The 21,023-nt window shown below is 37.5% G+C and overlaps 1 protein-coding gene across 21 annotated transcripts in view; it reads right to left on the minus strand.

The window, feature by feature from the left end:
- The window catches only part of obscnb (obscurin, cytoskeletal calmodulin and titin-interacting RhoGEF b), a 98,127-nt gene that overhangs the window by 14,056 nt on the left and 63,048 nt on the right, over positions 1-21,023 (minus strand). For all 21 annotated transcript variants that reach the window (XM_035530575.1, XM_035530588.1, XM_035530573.1 and 18 more), the window contains 19 exons: positions 19,615-19,887; positions 19,119-19,409; positions 17,052-17,321; positions 15,553-16,836; positions 14,707-14,988; positions 14,192-14,273; positions 13,665-13,798; positions 12,923-13,120; positions 12,635-12,673; positions 12,316-12,414; positions 11,974-12,192; positions 11,813-11,840; positions 11,593-11,636; positions 10,664-10,780; positions 4,105-4,244; positions 2,210-2,410; positions 2,009-2,085; positions 953-1,123; positions 123-282 (listed from right to left, as the gene is read on the minus strand). In XM_035530575.1, coding sequence (XP_035386468.1) covers positions 123-282; positions 953-1,123; positions 2,009-2,085; positions 2,210-2,410; positions 4,105-4,244; positions 10,664-10,780; positions 11,593-11,636; positions 11,813-11,840; positions 11,974-12,192; positions 12,316-12,414; positions 12,635-12,673; positions 12,923-13,120; positions 13,665-13,798; positions 14,192-14,273; positions 14,707-14,988; positions 15,553-16,836; positions 17,052-17,321; positions 19,119-19,409; positions 19,615-19,887 — 4,109 coding nt within the window. The remainder of the gene's footprint in view (positions 1-122; positions 283-952; positions 1,124-2,008; positions 2,086-2,209; positions 2,411-4,104; positions 4,245-10,663; positions 10,781-11,592; positions 11,637-11,812; positions 11,841-11,973; positions 12,193-12,315; positions 12,415-12,634; positions 12,674-12,922; positions 13,121-13,664; positions 13,799-14,191; positions 14,274-14,706; positions 14,989-15,552; positions 16,837-17,051; positions 17,322-19,118; positions 19,410-19,614; positions 19,888-21,023) is intronic.

Consider the following 21,023-nt stretch of genomic DNA (forward strand, 5'->3'; position numbering starts at 1 on the left):
TCATACAAACTCCACAAAGGCCTACAGCTCTTTCTCACACAACACAAACAAAGGCTGGTCTACCAATATCTAAGAGGTGTGGGCAATATACCTTATGTAAGAAGAGTGTTGTATAAACCCACCTTGAAGTACTGGTGGATATCCTTTTCACCACTGGTGACCTGGGCCCGAGCCTGGCCCACAAAGTACTGTAGGTAGTTCTCAAAGCCTTCTGTATTTTTCAAAAAACGCACTGCAACATCATCATCTGTGTCACAGTCCATCAGCCCAGGTAGGAAGGCGCTATAGAACAGAGAAGTAAAAATATTTTATTCTAGTTCTTTTCCAGTGTGTCTGTAGGTTCTCTAATAGTCATTTATATGTGAGAGCAGTGGAAAATGTAACAGTCATTTCATGGAAAGTACTGAACACTTTCCATAATGGTAGCCTACACTAAAAATCAAATAATAATAATAAAGAAAATATTATTATTATTATTATTATTAGAATAAATAAATAAATAAATAGTTCATTTACACACTGCAGAAGAAAGCTATTCTCAAAATTAGAGAAAACATAAAAAAAATTCTAAAATGATAAAACATAATCTGGCAGCAGTGACTTAAATGCTTTCAAATACTTTTACATCTTTCTCTTTCACTTCACTTTCACATAATCTTGAATAAATTAAAACATTTGAATGTTGAACAAATAAACTTATGCCAAGTATAAATATTTCTAAATGTACTACATTTAAAATATTTTCACCCATTATTTTTGCATCTGGACCATAAAGGAAATCATGCTTAATTAAAAAAAAAATCAAAGAGGATTATTATCCTGTAACACTGCTCCCTGAAAAAAAAAAAAAAAAAAAAATTACTCACCCCTCTCCTACAATATTGAATTAAGCTTGAGTGTATTGTATATTGGGTATTTAATCCCTAGTATTTAATGCCTAGAGGCTGTATACCTGCTATGGAAAGTCTTGATGTCACTAATGTTCCGGAAGATGGTCTCCTTTTGACTGGAGATTTCAGATGGGGTGTTCTCACTACCAATATGTGTCAGGTGGTGGGATGTAAGGAATTCCATTTCTCTTACAAACTCTTTCTCACTGCTAATCAGGTCCTGGATGATCTGGCTGCTCACAAACATAAGAGCAAAATAATAATAGATCATTTTGAAAACTGACCAAGAAAGAAGTTGGGTTAACCTCACCTGAATTATAGGTTTCAATTAGAAGCTGCCAAGTTTCTGAGCATGGTAATTTCAATGCTCATTCTGAATTTACAAATTGAATTGAATTTACAAATCATATTCCGAGTGAAGATCTGATAACTGGGTGGAATTTTTATGTCTATATCCAAATATTTCTAGACAGCACCATGCGATTAAATACAAAATAGATTTCAGGTGTGGAGTTGAAAGTTTCTGTTATGAATAAAAAATTGATGCATTGTCAAATGAACATGCCATTTGTGACGCATCCAGGTATTTTAAATCTTTATTTATGATGCACATTGTTTCATTGTACTATTCTTACACAGATATTTAAGCTTTGTTCTTTGTAACCTAACTTATGTCTGTCAAGTAAGTATGTCTTTATGGCTTCAACCTGCCAAGTCTGTGAGTTATAGACATACTGTGGCAAACAAGCAAACCTTGTATCTGGTCAAATAGAAGGAAACACTGCAGGATTGAAGCTACAAAGATGTTTTCCTTTAGCAGTGCCATTTGCCAGGCTTCGGCATGAATTCTGCACTACACTGTAACAGATGAGGAGGATACTGCAGTGCACAAAGGTCATGATTCTAAATCCTCTACTATAGAAGTGGCTTTGTCAGACTGGGAATCTAGGGATGAAGCAAGCCTTATACTGTATGAAACAGATGTTAGCATATGAATGTCTATATTTCTCTTCCTCTTGACATCATAGCATTCCACAGTGTGTGTGTGTGTGTGTGTGTGTGTGTGTGTGTGTGTGTGTGTGTGTGTGTGTGTGTGTGTGTGTGTGGTTTGGACTCACCAGAGCTTCCTTTTGTATTCTCCCTCAGTGACCTCCTCTCCTGTCGTCTCAGGAACATCACCTGTTTCTGCAGAAAGCTACAGCACAACCCAGACAGCTATAATCCATATTTTGAGCTTATTTTTCACATACAGTAATCATGACGCAAACAGGAAGTGATCACTCTGCTGAAAAGCATGACCTGGGTTGACTAAGACACACCTTCAATTTCTTATGAAGATACGCTGGGGAAACCCATCCTTGGCGTGAGGGTGTAGTTTTAGTGGGCTTAGTACGAACAAGCCATTTGAGAGGATGAGCTGAGTCCAGAACCTCCACATATTGTCCCTCCTTTAAAGTGATGCTCTCCTTACTCAACCCCATGGGGTTGTAGTCTGCTGTAGCCACATAGATATCAAACACCTGCACAGAAAATATTTTCAGCCAACTATTTCAGGCAACGGTCGGAATAAAAGAGTGGATAAATTACAAACTATCTCCATGATCAGTTAAAAGCATTTCAGCAGTAATTAAATGTGTAATAAAAAAAGTACATTACATAATTATTCTCTGGGTTCTAAAGATGTGCTGAAATACAACAACACAAAGCAAATTACAAATATGTGTAGTCATTAATAAACACTAGATGTGTTTATGTACTACATTCTGTAAGTATTTGGGTAGTAACAATTTTGTTTTGTTTTTTTGTAGTCTTGCGAGTCACGTGGTTTGGCCGCCACGTGCAGTGGGAGGGCTGTTTGTAACCACAACTGCACCTTGTTCATCTCAATGTATATAAACCCGTGTTAAAATGTGCAGGGTGTTGGTTATTGTCATCTTAATGTCTGAATGTAACGTGTTTATGTTAGATGTATTCTTGTGTATCGTGTTTGTTTAACCTCACTCGTTTCAAGTCCATGTTTATCATTTGTAATATGTGAGTGCTGCTGTGGTTTATGTTAATAAATGTTCGACCCATGTTACACATATGACCATATGACACATGTATAAACAATAACACAATAACCACTTATGGTCTACAACTAGCTGTTCATTTCTTTCTTGATCAGAGAAATTAGAACATCACTTTAAAAAAGTGCTAACGTGACAAAGGCTGAAGGCAGCCACCTTACACAGGGTGCACAGGAGGTAAATGTGAGCTCTGACCAAAGACCAAGCTCCCTGGCATAGCAGCAAGAGCACCCATTTAACCTTCCTAAGTGACAGTCTCCATCACACCATCCTCCCCTTCAGAGAGTGACGGTCTTCATCATAACCCCTTCACCTGTGCGTGACACTGTCCACATGTCCCTCTGCACACAACTACCCTTTCCATCAGGGCCACACTCCATTACATAACAAAAGTGCTGACAACTAGACTTGATCCCAGATTCCACCTTCAGGTTGAAATTTTGAATAAATCAATCACATCTCTTTACACCAATGACAGTATTTCTAATATTGACTCTGTTAAACTATTAACTTAATAAAGCTTATGGATGACACCACTCTGGTTAGACTTATCTCTAACAATGATCGATCTACATACCAGAAGAAAGTAAGGCATCTGATATCATGGTCAATCTAGAACTGAACACCCAAAAAAAGCTGTGGAGATGACCACTGTTTTCGAAAAAGCCCAAGCCTCTGGTGAGTCTTAATATTCATGGATCCACAGTTAGAAAAGCCAAGTCTTGTAAAAATCTGAGCACCAGCATTCAGCAGACTGTCAAATGGTACAAAACAGCACCACAGTTATGAAGTAGGCACAATTTCCTGCGACTGCTTGTAACTGTTATGCTGTGTCTGTCCCATGTGAGATATTAATCTCAAATTGGACAGACACCATCCTAAATCTCAAATGGTGTATGTGTGTGTGGGTATGTGTGTGAGTGTGCTGCTTCTATACTGCAATAATAGAATCCATCATCCATCCCTCATATTTGTCTGGTTGAGTGTTATATTTTCATACACTGCGTAAACTGCAGTGAGGTGTGTGGTGCGCAGAGAAGATCACCAGTTGCCAGCTCTCTGCCCTTGAAAACCTCTAATCATCTATGATGAAAACGAAGGCAGGGATAATCATGGCCGACCCCTTACAAACATTCAGATTTTACCTCTCCCCTGGCATCACCCTCATCTGACTCTGAAGAAGAGTCTGCGATGAGTGAAGGAGGGCGTGAGCGTCCATGATGCGGTGATGGAGATGGAGTTTTAGTCTCATCATCACTATCAGCGACTGGCACCCGTAATGAAGCTGAAAAGAGGGACAAAGAGGGGAGGGAGGGAGGGAAGAGAGGGAGAGAGCATGAGACAAACAACATCTGGTTATAAGACCCGAATCTCACAAATTAAGTATACTACAGTAAATTCATTGAAAAATAATGACTAATTTTACCTCTAATTTTACCGCTTTATTTGTTATTTTTAAACTGTCAATGATTAGACAGCAAGAAATATACTTAAAGATCAATTTACATTTTTGTTTTTCTGAATTGTTTTTGGTGCTATATTCCTATTGTAGGGTGACACTCCATCTAAAGCACTATACTGTGTGTACAATTATTAGGCAAACTGTATTTTTGAGAATTCATTTTATTATTGAACAGCTACAGTGCTCCTCATCAACGCAAAATGTTAATAAACCCCAAACCTGAATATTTAAGAAAGTAAAAGTGAGGTTTTGGCTTTAAGAAAATGTGTGTGTGCATAATTATTGGGCAACTATTAGTGTGCAACTAAATGAGAGAGAAAAAAATGAATTTTTCCTATCTCACTTGTTGATTTTCATCTGTTAAAGTGAAAATAATAAACTTTAACAAATAAACATTTCTGACATTTCAAAAAAACCAAAAACAAAAACAGAAAACAGTGACCAATATAGCCACCCTTCTTTTCAATAACAGTCATAAACCTTCCATCCATGGAGTCTGTCAGTTTCTTAATCTGTTGACAATCAACTTCCAGCACAGCCTCCCAGACACTGTACAGAGAGCTGTACTCTTTTCCTTCACTGTAAATCTCCTGTTTAAAAAGGGCCAACATGTTCTAAATAGGGTTTAGGTCAGGTGAGAAAGGGGGCAATGTTATTATTCTTTCATCTTTAAGGCATGTGATAGAACTTTGTCCTGCATAAAAATCATGGTCTTCTTGAAAGATGCAGACTTCTTCCTGTACCACAGCTTGAAGAAAGTATCTTCTAAAAACTGGCAATAGGTTTGGGAGTTGATTTTGACTCCATCTTCAACCGGAAAAGTTCCAACTAGCACATCTTTAATAATACCAGACCATAGAAGTACCCCACCTCCACCTTGTTGGCATCTGAGTCCATGGGCCTATCCATCTGGCCCATCAATAGTCACTCTTGTCTCATCAGTCCATAAAACATTTGAAAAATCTTCAGATATTTCTTGGCTGCCACCATATGTGTCTGTATGTTCAGTGGTGGTTGGGTTTCAGCTTTCCTTAACTTGGCCATTTCTCTGAGTACTGAACACCTTGTATTTCTGGACACTCCAGGTAGGTTGCAGTTCTGGAATATGCCAGCACTGGAGGATAATGGGTTCCTGGGCGCTTCACCTTTGATTCTTGTCAAATCTTTGACAGTTAATTTGCATCTTTTTTTCTGAACACGTTTCTTGTAACCCTGTTGACTATTTGCAACAAGACATTTGATGAGTGTAACAACACCCCAATATGTTTTAAGAGTGCTGCATCCATTTGAAAGGCTTTTTACAATTTTGACTTTCAGAGTCAGATAATTTTTTTTTTTTAAACGAACTTGCCTAATTAATTATGCACACCTTGATATTGGGTGTTGATATCCTTAGGCCACACCCTCCCTCATTACACACATACATACCATCTGATATGTTTAAATCCAATAAGCATTCAAGTTTATATAGCTTGGAGTTGGAAAATCTGCATAAAAATTATGATATGATCAAAATACTCTCTTGCCTAATAACACTAGACAACAAATTTTTACAAAAGCCATGCTTCTGAGATAAATCTAGCCCATTTTAATTAATTTGAAGGTGCTGAGCACGAATTTGACAATTGAAATGCTGACTTGGCTACCGTTTCTTAGAAATTCACAGTTTTTTATGCATTAGGAAAATTATGAAATAACATATACTGTAACAGAAGTCCTGTCTATTTGTGACTATGCCTGTCATTTGTGGACCTGCTCAGGATCATCTCTGCTTAGCTCTAACTGCAGATGCTGCTTTCGATACAATGTCACTCGTACATTTTCCTGAAGAAGATTCCATTGCTGAAGTCTTGAGCCTAGTAATTCTGCTTTGCTCTTGGACAGCTGCAGATCATGAACGAGATCGTTCAGTTCTTCCTGCATTATTCTGTGTGGCGTAGATGATGCACTTTGACTGAAGTCAGGACCAGTTTCTTGATGATCATCCCACGTTGAAGGTCCATGAAACTCCAGTGTCATTTCGTCTCCATCATCATCGTCTGAAGGATCATTAGAAACCTCTGCCCGAAGTTTGGGAACAGGAAGTCCTTCACCATGCAGAACAGGTCAGATAGCAGAAGGTATATTTGGATACGCTATTGCCCACTTCATCTTCTTTGTAATGCCTCCAGAAACAAGAGGCACCATACAGAAGTAGTAGTCAGTTATGCGATTGCTAGGCTCCCTCCAAACCATCAGAACGGCAAAGGGCATCGACTTTCTTTTTCCATTCATCCACTGTGACAGATTTGTTGCACACATACAACAACATATGTGTGGGGCCCAGGACTTGTCCTGGTCACCGATCTTGTATCCAAAATAGAGATGATATGCCTTCTTCACTTTTGCATTAGAAGCAATGTCCTTCTTCTGATTTGCAAAAGTCACTTCCCCACAAATGTAACAAAATTGTTCGCAATATTAATACAGTTACGAGGCATTGATAATTGTTGATTGACACTATCTGAATCACTTCAGTAGTGTTTATAATGCAGCTGGAATTACATTTAACCTAATGCAGCTGAATTTACATCTAACATGAAGTTTAGCACAAGAAGTAACAGGAATAAATCACTCGTCCTATGGTGTCTTGCTTTATATATCTCCCTATTGTGTAATCTTATGTCAGTGATTGCATAATCTTACGTCAGACAGTGATGCAATAGACCTTCCTGGGTATGACCATCATTATCTGATACAATATGATGCAATATTTTTCAGGATTTTGAAATATTAAAAATTTTCATCTTATATCATTAAGAATTGCACCTTATTAACTCAGAAGCATTTTTGTTGTTGTCCAGTGAATTGTGCACAGTGTAATTGTACATATTGCTTTATCACAAAATTTTAATTATTTAAAAACCCCTGGACCATTTACAGTGAACTCCAGAAATATTGGCACCCTTCATGAAAATAAGCAAAAATATTTATAAAATATAGATAATATGCCCAATTATTGTATTTTTTCACAAATGTTTGGAGAAATTGCTAACTATTCATTCAATAAAAATTATTCCTGCAGAATGGTGTTTTGTCTTCAGAATAGTTTATTCTCAAAATCATATGTGGCAAGATTATTGAATGCTATAATTAAAAACAAAGTAATGTGTGTCATTGGCAAAAATTTATCCCTTTGTCAAAAAAAACAAAAAACAAAGCTTAATTGATAAAAAAAAAAAGCTGTTGAGCTGCACAGATTGGGGAATGACTACAAAAAAAAGGTCAGCAGTTGAAATTACCAGTAAGCAAAATCAGAGCCAAACTTTTTAGCTTTTTAGATGTGTTCCAAGAAAGAAGCTCTTCAAGACACAAAACACAGCATCTGAACTTTTCCATGCAACATTGAAATTACAACTGGAATTGTGTGCTGTGGTCAGATGACATAAAACTGCGCTTTCTGGTCATGCACACCAATGTCATGTTTGGCAAAAGGGGGCAGAGTACAAAGAATAGTACTTCATACCCACTGTAAAATATGGTGCTTTAATGCTTTGATCCAGGGGCTATTGTTAAGGTCAGTGGCATAATGAATTCCTTTCAATACCAGAACATTTTTAACTGAAAACCTGGTTCCCTCTGCCAGAAGGCTAAAACTGAGCTGTACTTGGGTCTTTCAACAAGACAGTGATCCAAAGCACATGTCATAATACACAAAGGCATAGTTGCAGCAACACAGACACAATAGCTCTCAGTCTCGCAATAGCCCTCTCAGTCTTCAGATTTGAACCCCTCTGAAAGTCAGTGGTCTCAACTGAAGAGGGCAGGTCACAAGAGAATGCAAGAATCTCAATGAGTTGGAAATGCTCTGCATGGAAGAGTAGTCCACAATTCCTTCAAAAGAATTCTCCAACACCACAGAATGAGGCTGAGCGCTTTCATTCTTGCTAGGGGAGGTACCACGAAATACTAAAATTTGGGGTGCCAATATTTTTAGAATCTGCATTTTTATTGTTCCAAACTTTTTTCCAAAAACCAATTTTACTGTAAAAGCATGAACCTTACCCATTTGGTTTAAGCCCAAAATATCACTAATTGCATGTGTGGTTCTTTTTATATGTAAATTTTAGTTCACATTTTTGTGAAGGGTGCCAATATTTCTGAACTTGACTGTAAACAGCTATCATTTCAAGATAATGATGTAATAGTGAGTCTTCATTACAGATCTGCACTGGGTGAAAGTAAAAATTAATCACTCCTATTTATTAATGACTGTTAATTCTTTAGTGAAGGTCTAAAACAGTTATCATTAATAGTAATAATAATAATAATAATAGTCACAGAATGCTCCCCTTCTCACTGTTCACGTGGTACGGCCCGTCGCGTGCAGTGGGAGTTCACACACTCTCTTGTTTGTAACCACGCCATTGTTATTAGCACACACCTGCAAATGGTGAGTGCCATTGTGTTTCTCGTTCGTATTGTGTGTCGTCATTGTCGACGTCGAGGGTGTATGTGTGTCCTGCTGCTTGCCCTGCGGCACTCGGGCCATTACAATAATAATAATAATAACAACCTGTTCTAAAAATCTTATTTTTAAGTCGATTTCAGTGCTGGACTTTGCCTTTTTTAAATTCATTACTGTTCATGAATAGTCTAGACAATGTGTAAAACTTTGGCTCTGCCAGAATGATGTACTGATCTAAAATACTCCCCATTCCCCCTTGTTTCAAATGGCCTCTAGTGAATGCTTGGTTTTGCTTGGTTTCTATGATTATCCAAATATTAACCCTATATCAATAGACAGCTTTATAATGGAGTAATTTATACATTATTTATAGCAAAGCCAAGTGGGAATGTGGTTAGAAATTGACTGTTCTAACTGTGGGGTCTGTGGATACATACTGGTTACTCTGGGCCATGATTTCATCCACTGGAGCACTCGATGGTTCTGTAAGCTGTCTGAATAACAAATTGATGCTTTAGTGAGTACTTGGTTTCAGCTGGTGTGGGAATGTATGGAGTGGTAGTGAAGGTATGGCTGATGAGATGGGGAGTAATCAAAAAACAAGTGATAGAGTTTCCTGAGAGTGCTTATTAGGGGTTGGATTATACAGAGACTGTTAAAAAGGGGGAAATGGGGTCACCTACTTTAAAATGATCATACCAACAACATTTCCTTAAAAGGGTTAATGAGTGTTTATAGCATAGCTGCCTCTGCAAGCATATGTATGAACTAAAATCTTTGACTGTTATACTAACTTCTAGATACATAAAACAATACTTGGATTTCACTGTTCAAAATTATTATCTTACAGCCAGTTATGTCAGTTATGTAAGCATGGAGCTTATTTTTATTCATATTACTGGAATAAAACTCTTTGCCATATTCTATTCTAAAGGACAAATCAGTGTTTTATAAAGCAATATTTATTTTTAGGCATGTTTCCTAAAATTTTGTTTGGAAACTCCACTCATTGCACTGTTAATGAACACATATGCAAATGAGATCATCTGGACTGCACACATTCACAAGCATTATAAAACATACAGGCTGTTTTGAGTGAGTGTTAAGATGAGTCTGAAATCGCATTCTATGCCACATAGGACAAATGTCCTCTACAGAACACTAACACTAACACTTTCAGTGAATTTATTATGGAATCCTGGTTCTTTTAAGTGTACTGGATTATGCTGTTTGCAATGAGAACATACAAAATGCACACACATCATAAAAAAGTGTAATTTAGAATTGCAAGATTTCAGATATGGCCTTATAAATCCACAAACATTTACACATATACCATACATCAACACTTTCATATGTACCATGCAACATTTATATACTTATCTTAGTTTGCCTTCTATAAGGCAAAAAGCACAAAATCTTAGAAGATAGCTTTAGCATTAAATGTATCACTAAGTAAAAGTAATAACATTTTGGGTACATATAATGTATAGTTTGGAAATTATATCCTAAAGAAACAGCTTGATTTGACAGCTGAGGATATTATATCTAATGAGTGACTATATAGTAATAATTTAAATTTAATGTTTCCAATATGAACTCCTCACCCCAAATATTACATGATATTACATGATATTGTCTAAGAAATTCTGAGAGGGTTGGGTGGCATCAAAAACACTGTATCAGTTAAGATCTGCCCATTTGTACTTTTCAGATTTTTATTACATAAAGATGTTTTACAACTAATAGTTTATTTATTCTCAGCAAACATCAGCACTGCAATGTTATCACTTACCTTGTGTGATCTTGGCAGATACCATCTCAGTAATTTGGGAAGTGAGTTTCTGTAAAAACTCTGGTTCTGTTAGAACTCTTGTGTCTATGCCACCCAGATAAGGAATTTTAGCCTCTCCTGAAAGGTGGTGAAATATTTGTGCATTAGTATGTCACCGGTGTTGATAAAGAAGTACCATTTACTTTGTTCCAAGCAAATTTGAAATATGCACATAAGAACAGAAGGGTTACAGCAAAATGTGTTAAGATGGCAATTCTACTTCTGCTATTCTATAAGAATTCTTCAGAACACTTTTATTATATTCAGTTCTTAAAGCAGTAGCATAACAGGCACCACCAAACTTTACTTGAATTGTTTGCATGTCTTTGTCCCGATCTTTTGTCCTTGTAAAATTGTTTGCTTTGTAAACCTTGGTACAGTCTAGTAATTTCAACTGTAGCACTAAGAATTAGATAGTAGAGTGAGCATTACTTTTGAAACACTCTCCACCAAAATGCCATATATAAATGACAATGTGAAACAGCACATTGATACACTGTACTCAATTTGTACTTATCTGATTGCACTGATACTCCACCTTCCAGTATGTCAGTTTACAGTATCAATAGTGTACAGTATTACACACTGTTACACAGTATATTACACTGTGCTTAATGTTACAGCTACATTGTAACAGTAATGGTTTAAAGTGTAGCCCAGAAATCAGACACCTCTCATTTTTCGGATGAAACAACCTGTTCTTAATATGTACAAATTAATATAGCATGGCAATCTTATGACTCTTTTACCTTCATAAAGTACCTTCATTGGTTCACTAAGATCTGATTGTCTGTGGATAAAAAGTACTATGTGCTATCTTGTACACTAGTTTGAAATTTAAGCTGTTTGGACAGGCACTAAATTATACCATAATAGATATTTATTCTTGCCTTTGTTCTCTTCATCTGGTGGGCTGATTTTAATTCCAAAAGCCCTATAAAACAACATATATAACATACCTAATAATAATATACATATATAAACAAGTATATTATTTTACATTTTTTTATGATAAATGATACAATAGTATGGCTATTTCATGTTTGGATGAGTGACATTACCAGTTAAAGGTGTCATCTTTTCATAATACATTACAGTTCATAAACTTACTGTGGTGTAACTTTGCTTTCAGGTCCAGCTGTAAAAAACATTTATAATGTGTGAACACCCAATTTTATATAAAATTATAGTTCAAATAGTAGATCTTTACTTCAAATGGTAAAATAAAACATTCAAACAATAGAAGAAATAAACGATGAGGAGTTTCTGACCCTGTTCCACATCCAGGCGAGCCGTGTTGACGCACTGGCCAGCACGGTTGGTGGCAATGCATGTATACATGCCACTGTGCTCCTTCCCTACATCCATCAGGATCAGGCTGTGTTGGCACCCTGAACTGGCCACCGTGTATCCAGGTGTTTCTGATTTTATCCAAACAACGTCTTTCATAGGCTCTTCCTTCAGCCAGTTAATGGAGGGAGTTGGAGAGCCTGTATGTGTTAAAAAATTAGCTTCTAATCTCATTTGAATACTTAAAGACAGAGTTAAATGTTGTTTCATAACAGTTACACAATATTAATAGGCATTCTGAACACAGATTCTTCATCCAGCACCTTCCACTTTGACTGACAGCGTGATGCAGGCTCCCTGTTTCACTGTCCTGTTGCAAAATCTCTCCAGAAAACGAGGGGGCACCAGAGGTTCTTTTGACTCTAAAGCAATGTTGAACATTTGATGGACATCTTTATTCAATTTAATTTGTAAACTTTTAACATATATATATATATATATATAGTTATAAAAAACAATCATATTTTGTACAGTTGCTTTATGCAACAACCTTTTTTTATATTTGACAATTTAAATGCAAGTCAGAAATTTGGCCAAATAACTTATTGCCATATCTGAAATCGAAGTAACTTCTATCTGTACCTCTGATTTTTACATGCTCAGGTATGCGCTGCCCAGGACCTGACACAAAAAAAAAAAAAAAAACATTAACAAGAAGTTAATAAAACCATAAGACAAGTTTCATTTTTATGATTTTAAGGGGTCTAATTTTAAATAAATAAAAATACTGTTAACAGAAAACAAATCATGGGTGGTTCTTAAGACAATGCATTTTGACAATTTGACATACATTGTGTAATTGACTAAAGACATCTTAAAAACAGGTATTCCTATATGTCAACCTATGCCACATGCTCTAGGTCTCCTTACCGAATACAATCATACGAGCAGAGGAGTACGCAGAGCCGGCTGCATTGCTGATGTAGGTGGAATACTCCCCACTATCTTCGGAATTAACCTCTACAATCTCCAGACTGTAAATGTCTCTCTCTGTTGAAACTAAAACCCTGTCAGATGGCTGCAGTGGTGTCCCATCTTTGAACCAATAAACTCTTGGTGTAGGGAATCCTGTAAAATCAATTTAACCAATTAAGTGCAGCTCAAAAATTGCTATGTAAAATACTGCTCCTTTCCACATAGGTAATTGATATGTTGAAAAGTTGTTGCAGCCCCATTTTTACAGATGTAACATTAAGTGCAAACTATAATAAAGGCTGACAGTGTCATACTATATGCTTTTATCATTTAAAGAATTATTAACAAAAAAGATTTTAAAATGCACACCAATCCTTCCAGTTTCTGCAGAAGTGTGGAATGAATGGACACAGACAAACACTTGTGTCATCATTAGTTCAATATTGCTTTCACCTATTTATTGTTTTAGAGTACATAGGATGGTTGAACTTGTCTTGACTTTAATCACTTAATGTGACACGTGCCATTGCATGTACTGTGTGATTTATATGTTCAGCTTGTTTTTTGACTGAAAGGGTCGGTGTGTAAAATTTTCAATATACTTGGTAAAAATGGTTAAAATCTCAAAATGTATATAATGTACATAATTGGACATGGTTGTAAGTTCAGAAGAGCTGTGTTTTCAAATATTTCTGACCTTTGACTCTGACACTCATCTTGGCATTGGGTGCTCCAGGACTTAAGTACAGGTCATGTAACTCATCCACCACTTGAGGGAGCTGTTCATCCTCCAACACTGATTCAAAGGCTTCTGTGTCTCTGTGCTCAGAACTAGGTGGGGCAATAAACCAACATGCTATGAATCACTTAGGTTTGGAGGAGCAATATAACTTATTAAGAAAAATATAAATACACAGCCATTATAACTGTTAGCATGGTTGAATTTTCTAAATATAGGTAAAGTTATAATGTTTTTATCATAAACCGTACATATGTATATGGCACAAAATGACAGTGCCATTGTTATTGGGCATATGTTGGCACGAGTAACAGAGTCAATTACAGGAAAGGTTTTGGTAGCATACCTCTGGAACCTACTCTAATAAAAACAGACATGACTTCCAAATTATTATATAGGACAACTGTAAACACAACACTTAACTATCATTCATTCATTGTTAAGTCTTGAAGGGTTACTGTAGTGATGATGTAGCTTGTTTTTACCTGGATATGTATCCTTTAGCACTGACGTAGGAAGATGTTTCCGTGGCATCAGCTGCAGTGTCATAGTCTGAGCTGCACGACACTGCAAATATAACATGCATGTACATATTTAGAATATCATTGTGCTTTCTACCACAGATTGAAATACATAATACATTTATAGATATAATTTAGAGCTTTAAATCATTTATAAAATTCATATTTGCATGTATATCAGTTTGGGTTTTTTAACACACTTGAGACAAATTTGTAATTGGGTGAGGCAAATTATAGTCAAAGAGAAAATAACTCTTATTAGTAATTCAAGTACAAGAAACATTGACTCTTTTTTTATGTCAATGCAATTTTCATCTGAAAAACCCATGCATAAACAAGACAATGGTAATTTATTGCTGATGCACTGGTAAAAGAAAGTGGCAGCTCAGTTGGAATAGCAGATATCCAGACATAGTTCTGTCCACTGTTTCCACCTGGACTGAGTGCCTGCTAAGTTAGAATTTTAGCAGTGTACTCACTTTCCACCCTAAGCTCTGTCTTGCTGGAAGCGATGCCACTGTCATTCTCAGCCACACAGCGGTACACGCCCATATCAAATGGCCGCACAGCTGTAATGATTAACTGATGGCAGCCCTCCTGGTCTTCATTGATCATATAGTGGTCATCTTCTTCTATTATTTTCCCATCTTTGAACCACCGTACACTGGGAGGGGGTTTGCCGATGATCACACAGTCAAAGCTGACTGGATATCCATCAGGGACATCCTGGCTTTGGAGCTGTGTCAAGAAGACTGGTGCTGCTGTTATTCCCCAAGGACAGTGGTTGAGATAAAGGGGGAGTGGAAAACATGACAAAAGGTTGCAACGCACCAGCCGAAGCTGCCCAAAACGCTTCATGCAACAGATAACTTTGAAGTAAATTACATCAGAAGTGGGCAGTAACACGCTACATTTACTCCATTATATTTACTTAAGTAAATTTTTGAACAAATTGTACTTTTAAGAGCTGTTTTAAAAGAGGGTACTATACACTCTCACTCGAGTACATTTGTACATTTTGTTATAGTTGTAATCATTTTTACCTTTTGTACATTTGGCCACAACCTGTCAAGTGTGGGAGGGTTATTGAAATCCCTAAAGATGTGTCACTGCTCTGCTTCAGTATTAGACAACTGGACAGTGTACAGGCAACTGGACAGTCTACTATAATTAACAAGCATTTAATCATGCTCAGACAGAACTACTTCAAATTCATGGACATATCAAGGTATAATAAATTGCAATCAAGTGTATCCTATTATTTAATAGTGACACTATTATTTAATAGTGACAAGGCAAGAAACAAAGAAATAAATCAATCGTACCAGGGGCTCCAGTCATAAAAGCAGGTAGTTGTCGATCTTGAGTTGGGGTTTGGGAGCCATCTTGGGTGAAGCTCATCTTCATGATACGTAACTCGATCTTAGCTCCTGCTTCAAGAATAGTGGTTTCTACAGGCACTCCTTGTTGTGTAAACATCTGCTGGAAACGCTGCGATGCAACTTCAGCCTCAGAGCGGGTGTCAAAGCGAATATAGATGTATCGGTCATCCTCACGATATGAGTGTGGGTCAGGTGGCTGCAAGTCACCCTCATCAGCACTGATAAAAGACTCCTCCTCCACATCTGGTGGGAGACGAGTACGTAGCAGCCTTCGCAGTCTCTTGCTTGCCTGTCTTAACGATTCATCCATCTCACTGCCTGAGGAGCTCTCAGGTTCACTGTCAGCACTATACCCCACAGTTAGTGGCCTGCAACCAGATGATTCTCGCAACGACTCTACCGTGACCTTTCCACTGTGGGTGACAGTGCCAAATTTGTTTGTGACCTCACAAGTGTATACACCAGTGTCTTTGGTGGTAGCAGCTGTCACAATCAGAGAGCAAGTGCCATCATTGTAGATGTCAATATGGTAGTGCTTGCCATCTGTAAGGGACTCACCATCTTTCAGCCAACGAACCTTTTCTGGCTTCCCTTCTGTCACACATTCAAGATGAATTGTTCCATTAGGCTCTTTGGTCTGGTCCTTAAATATTTCTCTGAAGGTAGGTCGCATGTCCTTTCTGGCCTTATAGCCTTTAAATGCTGCCTGAATCTTGATAGCTGCTTCTTGCTGCTCTGACTCATCATCCTTTTTAACCTCCATAAGTGTTTCTACTGTTTTCTGCTGCAATGATTCCTCAGTCATTTGGAAATGTTTGTACAACTTCTTGGATGCAGTGGTTCCACTTTCACCTTCCAATGTGAAACCTGATTTGCTGCTCTTCTTGAGGTAGGATACCAAACTTGAAGTTTCGCTGACTGACTCATCATCAGAGCTTGTGTAAAGATGTGGCCCGGGTTTGACACTAGGGCTAAATTCACTAGGTCTCTCCTTCCCTTTAATCTGCTCTTTCTCCAACCCTTTACCTTTCTGGTCTGGTGCCTTTTCTTTTCCATCTTCTTCTGGCAGCTCAGAGATTGAATCCAGTGTGGGTTCCCTGCTCATCCTGCGCCTCTTAGCTACAGACTCCCATAAAGCATGTAAATCACCCTCTAAGGCAGACTCAGGTGGCAGACCAGGTTGACCACCCTCCTCTCCCTCAAGCTGACAAACTGCTGTATCATCTCCTGTAAACAAGTATGGCATCATGCATCAGTCTTACCTACAAACTGGGTGTGGATATTAATTTTTCTTTACTGGTCTATGACAAATAGCAAACAGACACTGTACTGAAATTACGAAGATGACTATTATTTAGTTTCTATAAGCTGTAAAAGTTGCAGGTACTGTGGCAATCAAAGTCCACATTAAAACAAAAACAAAATGTAAAAAAAGGGAGTACCTTCAAGATTAAGGCTGATTGAAGTTTTGGCATCCTCTGTTGCGACACATGTATAGATACCCTGATCAGCAAACTGGAAATCCTTAATGAGCAAAATCTGGGATTTGCCTTCTGTTAGCATCTGGAACTTGGCTCCCATCTCAGTCTCTTGGTTGTCTTTCAGCCATATGACTGACCTGTTCTCAGAAGATATCTCACATTCCAGACGAATCATCTTACCCTTTTGGAGCTTAGAGCACGTTAACTTTCTGATCACAGTCACTGGTACATCTGAAGATCAAAATAAAAATTAAAGATACAACTTAAGACCCAAATGTCCCCTACACATTACATTCCCATACTGTGGATCTGTAAGTGCCACTATAGGATAAGTAACTTCAGAAGCAACCAGTTAAGTACTCATTCCATGAGAAGATCAGCAACACATCAACATATAGTGGTCTAGTTGAGAATGTGTAAAGGCAATGAGTTAACATTTTTTCCCCCCTCTCGCACTACAAGCCGGGGTTATGCATTCATTTGTGAGAGCTCCTAAAAGAAGTGAAAAGGAATATTTTCTGTATCTTACACCACATAAAAAACCTGCAAGACAGACATAAACATGTTGGGCCTTATATTGCATAGGCTTTAGAGGTCAGAATGTATAAGAAATCCTATCATTAAAGTATATACATTTTATAATTCCTATAAATATTGCTAGAAAAACATATCACTATTTGTGGAAAATTCTGTGCATGAGAGGCTGGAATATCAGACCCCCACCATAAGTGACAATTCTTCTTAGTATATGTTTCTATAAATACTTAAGCAAGGAAAACACATTAAAATATACAAAACAGAGAGTTGAAACAGTTTAGGGACACTGAAATCTTGGATTCCTCAAATTGGGCTGCAAATTGGGCTACGACCAGTTTGCCATGTACCTATTTGTCCAGTTTGTCCTATATAAAAATGTATGGGATTAAGGTCTAAAGATTGGGCAGGCCAGTCTGGGATGTCAAGTTTCCTTCTCTTGAAGGTAGGTCTTGCAGATCTATTGACCTTTTTTAGATAATTATGTTGCTGAGAAAACAAAACCTTATTTTACACTGTAGGGCCAAATGGTTCTGTGTACAGACAGAAATTGTTCCAGTCGTATTTCAACATGAACATGACTCAGCACAGAATACTTCGAGAACTCAGCATGGTTTTATCAGCACAGTTAGTTAACCATGCTCAGAGCTTTGGAACCATTTGAGTGGCTTAATGACATAGGGATTCATTGATATGGACTTAGTAACTTTTTGGCAGTACCGTGGAAAAGTGGTAAGGCTAATCCTAATAGAACAGCATACCCCTGGCTATGGTTAAGGACTTGGTAAAGATTACCAACTACTACCAGCAAAGCAACCTCAGACCATTACCATCTCCTCCTTATCTGACGGCACATACCACCCACACAGAATTTATGGATTCTCTGCTTTACAAATGCATGGTGGTTGGATTTTAATCATTCAGATTTTTAACTTATCAGACAATAAGCACACACTGCACTCTTTCCACTGCTCATGTTTTTTCATGATCCAGGCAAATTTCTCTTATTATACTCTTTTAAATATAGCTTTTACAACCTTTGTAATCCTTGTGGATGAAATGGGTAAAGATTTAATTTAAATTGACCAGTTTCACAATTTTCTTTTTAAATTCACTTCATATGTTTATATAGCCATGCATAACATAAACTAGTAAAGGAGTATACAGGTTTATTCAGTTTTATATACCTTCAAGATTAAGGCTGTGTATACCTTGTATACCTTGCGTATACAGTGGTGAAAAACATGACCTGTAATACATGCATGGGTACTGTGATTATCATACCTGGTCTCTAACCCAGATCTTTCCAGTGGTAAATGTGTGTTCTGGCTGCTGTATCAGACAGCGGATCTTTTTTTCTGATGGTCAGAACACACATTTACCACCTAGAAGAACTGTGTTTGAGACCAGGTGTGATTGCTGGCCTTGGTCTTTGATACAGACATGTTAAAGTTATGTACTCAAGCATATACATAATAGTTTATTTCTTCTTACCGAGTGTAACAGTTTGCGGAAGCTGAACAGGGTCACCAACGCCAGCATGGTTAATAGCTGCCACTCGGAACCTGTATCCTGATCCAGGGATAAGGTTATCAACCAGAAGCTCAGTACTGCAAACTGGCTCTGAATGGCAAGGCTGCCACAGTGCACTGTCCACCTGCCGCATCTCAACACGGTAGCCCAGAATAGGACTTCCCCCATTACTGAGAGGTGTGAACCAGGACAGAGTCACTGATGTTGGCCCCTTACTCACCAGTTCTGGATCCTCAGGGGGATCTGGTACAGCTAAAAGTAAACACATAATAGAGTTCAACAGTAGCATTCTAGAAATTCAACACTGTAGCCCTGGCACAATCACTGTTAAATAAAACATATCAATGTATAAAACAGAGTATAGGCCTAAAAGGAGCCATAGGGAATATAAAGAAGTTAAAAGCAGGCTAGAATTTAACTTAAATGTTTAAGTACTGATTTACTGTCTTTCACTTACTAATAGTAATTAACTTGGCAACTGAAATGGCATCCTGAACAGCAAAGGTGATTTCCTGAGGTGGCTGAACTTGCGCTTTTTTCAGGATCAGGCTACATGTACATCCCTTAACTTTCATGACCCAAAGGTCACCCAGCCGAAGTTCAGAGCCATTAGCATACCAGTTCACCTCATTTTCTGGCACAGGCTCATTCAAAACACATGTGAACTCCACTTGCTCACCAACAATGGCTGTCCTATCCTCTAAGGGTTTTACCACTTCCAGTTTCCAGCCTGAAATTAAATTACAATTCACAAAATCAAGTAATTAAAAAAAATAAAGATTATTGTTCAGAAATGCATTGCAATGGTATTTGTTTTGGCAGATGCACTTCTGTAGACATAAAATCTTGATTGTCTTCATTCTGAAAGTAAAGATTATATTACATTCCATTTAATACATTTTAAATCAAAACTAATTTCCAGATAGTTCAAGAGGTATGTATTACAAGTCAATGAATTGTAATATCTGTAAGGTTGGGGGAATGGAGAGAATGGAAATCACATATTAAAATGCTCAAAAAAACTGCCAAGTTTTGCTAGATACTCTGCTTTGTCAAAATTATGTTACTCTCAAACACTATTTTAAAAGTTAGATTTCATGTCAAGATAAACAGAGATTTGCACAAAATGCACAAAATTAATCAAATCAAGCTCAAGATGTGAATTCTTCTCAGCTTGCCAGTTTATTATGTACACCTATTGTAGAGCTGTATAGAGCTTCTAGATTATGTACACTTTTACTGTCAGTTCAATGTCTTAGAAGTAAACTGATTTATAGGCAACTGGTCTTGTTCTTGGCACAATATTGCCATTGTTTGCCACTGTGACCACTGTGATTATCTATGCACACCCTCTGTGATTACGTCTGAGGTTTCCGAATGGAAAGGAGTGATAGCATTGAAAGGCACATGAAACTCTACCAGGAATATACAATTTAAGATGGTGAATTTGGTCAATCATCATGCTGTGAAAATATGCTCAAAGTAGCTATGGAGCAATAACTCTACCAGGAGCAAACAATGGCAAGACACAGCTGTAAATTGGCACATTTGATCAGATAGGCGCTACACTGGCCTCCATACATGATGGTGCTACACCACAAATAGGAGTTACATCAACGTACACAGTTTTGGTAAGTTTTCATTCTGTATACACTTTGGAACATTCAGCTTTTTTAAGTTCTTGGTGATCCACACTGTTGTTTTTCATGTTCTCATTCTGATCCTCAAAAGATTAGTGCCGATCAACCTCAGAATCAATTACTGAGATGAATAAGTTTGCCCGTTTTGTACCTTAAATTACCACTATGCTACAACAAAAATTGCTTTGGGTTCCTCTCACTTTGCCTATACAATTAACTGTGGGAA

Source organism: Electrophorus electricus, chromosome 10 (assembly GCF_013358815.1).
Source record: "Electrophorus electricus isolate fEleEle1 chromosome 10, fEleEle1.pri, whole genome shotgun sequence".
Lineage (NCBI taxonomy): Eukaryota > Metazoa > Chordata > Actinopteri > Gymnotiformes > Gymnotidae > Electrophorus > Electrophorus electricus.